This window comes from Penaeus vannamei, chromosome 10, assembly GCF_042767895.1.
Source record: "Penaeus vannamei isolate JL-2024 chromosome 10, ASM4276789v1, whole genome shotgun sequence".
Taxonomy (NCBI): domain Eukaryota; kingdom Metazoa; phylum Arthropoda; class Malacostraca; order Decapoda; family Penaeidae; genus Penaeus; species Penaeus vannamei.
Window position 1 is genome coordinate 39162237 of NC_091558.1, and position 3290 is coordinate 39165526.

At 43.7% G+C, this 3290-nt stretch overlaps 1 protein-coding gene across 1 annotated transcript in view; it reads right to left on the reverse strand.

Annotated features, from left to right (window-relative positions):
- Nucleotides 1–3290, reverse strand: part of LOC113820248 (uncharacterized) — a 7762-nt gene continuing 4472 nt past the window's right edge. Inside the window, exons 4-8 of the mRNA XM_070125973.1 lie at nt 2547–2751; nt 2205–2435; nt 1877–2080; nt 1681–1767; nt 1–397 (exon numbers count right to left, since the gene is read on the reverse strand). Coding sequence (XP_069982074.1) covers nt 189–397; nt 1681–1767; nt 1877–2080; nt 2205–2435; nt 2547–2751 — 936 coding nt within the window. The 3' untranslated portion in view covers nt 1–188. The remainder of the gene's footprint in view (nt 398–1680; nt 1768–1876; nt 2081–2204; nt 2436–2546; nt 2752–3290) is intronic.

A 3290-nucleotide genomic window follows, 5' to 3' on the forward strand; every position in this document is an offset into this window, starting at 1 on the left:
GTCAAACAAGTAAATTTATTGAATTTTGATACACTAACAAGAGGTTTGAAGTAGAACAGCCAAAGAACGCGTAATGCATCATTTAAAACCAAATTGATTAAAGTGAAATCATTAAATCTTTTAGTTCTTTCGGGAGACTGCCAGGGGTTGGGTCGCCCTCTCAGCCCTTACACTTCCCTGGACGGCACTCAGACAGGTGGCACCTCGCAAGCCACGTGGAAGGGTCCCGTAGGCCTGTGGTCGTGGGGCCCTGGCACCACCGGAGCTAAGGTAGTAGTTGGAGGAGGAGGAGGAGAAGGAAGACCACATGGCACGTCGTTCACTAAGTAGGTAAAAGTAGAGTAGTGCAGGTGGTCGGCCTCCCCGGTAGGGTGTCCGACCTGCCAGTACGGAGAACCTGAGGGCGAGAGACAAGGGTCAGCGCTGAGGGCTCAGGTGTGCCAGGTTATTGCAAGGAATAGTAACGATGATGATAACAGCAATAATGATGTTGCTCTTCATTATAAACATAATCATTAGAGTGGTAATAGCAATGCTGATAATGAAAATAATAATGACATTAGTAGAAACAAAAGGATAATGGCAAAAACATTAGAATTGAGAATGGTAATAATAATGATAATAATTCTCATCATACTAATAACGAAAAAATCATCATGATATCAATAAAAGCAACATTTATAATATTAATAGTAACACGAGTTAAAAAAAAAAAAAAAAGATAATGATAAATACACTGATACTAACATCAACGAAAATTATACACGCACGTGTGTGTGTGTGTCTGTGTGTGAATAGCTACATAAGTGTGTGTGTGTGAATAGCTACATAAGTGTGTGTGTGTGTGAATAGATGCATTTGTGTGTGTGTGTGAAAAAATACGTGTGTGTATTTTGCGCATGTGTGTGTTTGTAACAACCCTGCCTGACTATAATTTGAATCTCTGCCTCTCCAGGTATGACCCAGTAAACGAAGTGTACCGCACAACTAAATGAAAGGAAAGTACAACTGGAATATTACTTGCTCCAAAGACGTTACCCATCTCTTCATACTATAGTAATGACTGCGAGATTTTACGTACATTCCTCTCAGATTCAGGAATATATATCTGAAGTCAGATGTATTGAGGTGCTTTGAAAGATGGAAGAAGGCAGTAGCGCAATGCTCCCGGAGAATCATGGAAATTGAAATCTCTAGACCGGGAATATCATTAAAAAAAAAAAAAAAAAAAAATGTTTTCAAGTGGAAACGCGGAAATATAGTATTTGCGTTTTTTTTTTTTTTTTTTGTCTGACAGTTTTCTATTCTGTAAGTCGTCAGATAGAAATCAATATAAACGTCGGAAGATTGAGTTGACTGAATGAAAAGTTGAAAAACTACATAGTCAATAAAGCACACTCACAAGTCATTATTCAAATCTTTTAGATCTGACATCAATCATAAATTACATTAATGCAATGGGGTATATGCATTGTGATGTATGTATCAAATGTGCAAATAAATATGTGAAAAGAACTACAAACTATATCTGGAAAGTCATGAGGTCACGGAACTTTGATGCCAAAAGTCTAGAAACCCTGAATAGAGACAAACAGAGTGCCTGTACCTGCACACACATACAAACACAAGCGACCACGCACGCATACAATTTTGTATGATAGCACATAATGGAGTCCTTACCCATCGGCACATCAGAATTGTCACTAAAGACGAATTCTCCACCTCCGTTCAACTGGCCATCAACGAAGATAATTTCGCTCCAGTTTCCTGAAAGGGACGGGTCAAGGGTCATCATCTCTACACTTAAACGGGAGTCATTGCACCAACGGCCTGAATAGACGCCATTCAAGCGAGGACAATTCGCGCAGTCACAAACCTGCATCAGCCTCGACAAAGAAGTAGAACTCCCTCATGATGCCCGGGTTGTTGAGTCTGAGCAGATCGCCTCCTTCGGCAGCGCAGCCGTCCCGCGCCTCCTGGAAGTCGTCAACGAGGTACGGAAGGATCAGCACACAACGATCGAAAATAATGGTACTATTTTCTGGACACTCGACCGGTGACGGTATGTGAGGCTGGGGCACTGGAACAGAGAAATTAGTTAAGTTATTAGTGTGTTGAGAGAGAGAATGAGTTATATCTTCCTTTAAAAATCTCTAAACTGATTTCCCTTCACTGTTCGTGCAACCATGGACGGTTCGACCGACCTTCGCCACACACACACAGGCCGGGCTTGAGATAGTCGCAGGGGAAGTTGCGCCAGTAGTAATCTCGACTGCCTTGTAGTGCCACGCATTTGGCATCCATTCCGCCGGAGGGCCGGTGGTACTCCAGGTCCCAGAAGGGCGACCCGAGAGGCATGTCCGAGCCGTCGGAGAACCTCCAGGCCATGTCGCCATTGTCATCAGAGCCGTCCACCCAGTAGTCGTGGAGTCCGGCTGGGGATTTTCCCATTGGTTACTGAGGTGTTCCTCTGCTTAGGCTCGGATATGCATCGCAAATATTTCGTTTGTTCCGAGTACGACACAAACAACAAGGAAAAAACTCACGCATCTCGTCCCTCAGAGTGCGAATGACGTCATCGAAGAGGAAGGGATCCTTGATGGTCAGGAAGGAGTAACCCTTGTCGTGGCAGGCAGCCCTCGCATCCTCCTGAGTGCCAGGAGGAGTAGCCCAGAGGCGTAGTCCCCTCGGGCCGGCGGAGCACTCGTCCTTGCGCTGCCCACCGCAGCACCCTCCGCCCACTTTCACTTCCTGAGATAGGGAGGTTTAGGTGTAGGTCCTAGTGATAAGCAGTGTTGGTATTGTAGGGTCCTCGTGAAGGCCAGCGATTAATAGTTGTCCTCCCTCGTGTCATTTTCGTTGTGACGACAAACGCCACCTATGGAGTATTTGCTTTGCAATACGTTTTGAATAAGATATATGGCTAAACATTTTCTTCTGACCGTACCTCCTTGGATGTATTTGATTATTAAAACGAATAGCAATAAAAAAATAAATATTATGTTTTAAATAGGATTATGACGACCAATTTATTCCCGCCTCTCGCCTGAACTAAGAGGCCCTATTTTGTGTCGCTCCATGCGAGATTATTCAGGAGGATTTTTGTATTTCTTTGGTCAGCTTTTATAACCGATGATACTCCGGGGGGGCCACGAGATACCCTGTAGTTTACTATGAATAAAGGGGGATTCTTGTTTCGAATTAATTCCGCCAAGGTGTTAATGTTTTGGGTAGCGTTGGTGGTTAGATATTTTGTTCGTTAGTTGGTAAGAGGATAACTCGAAAAGTTA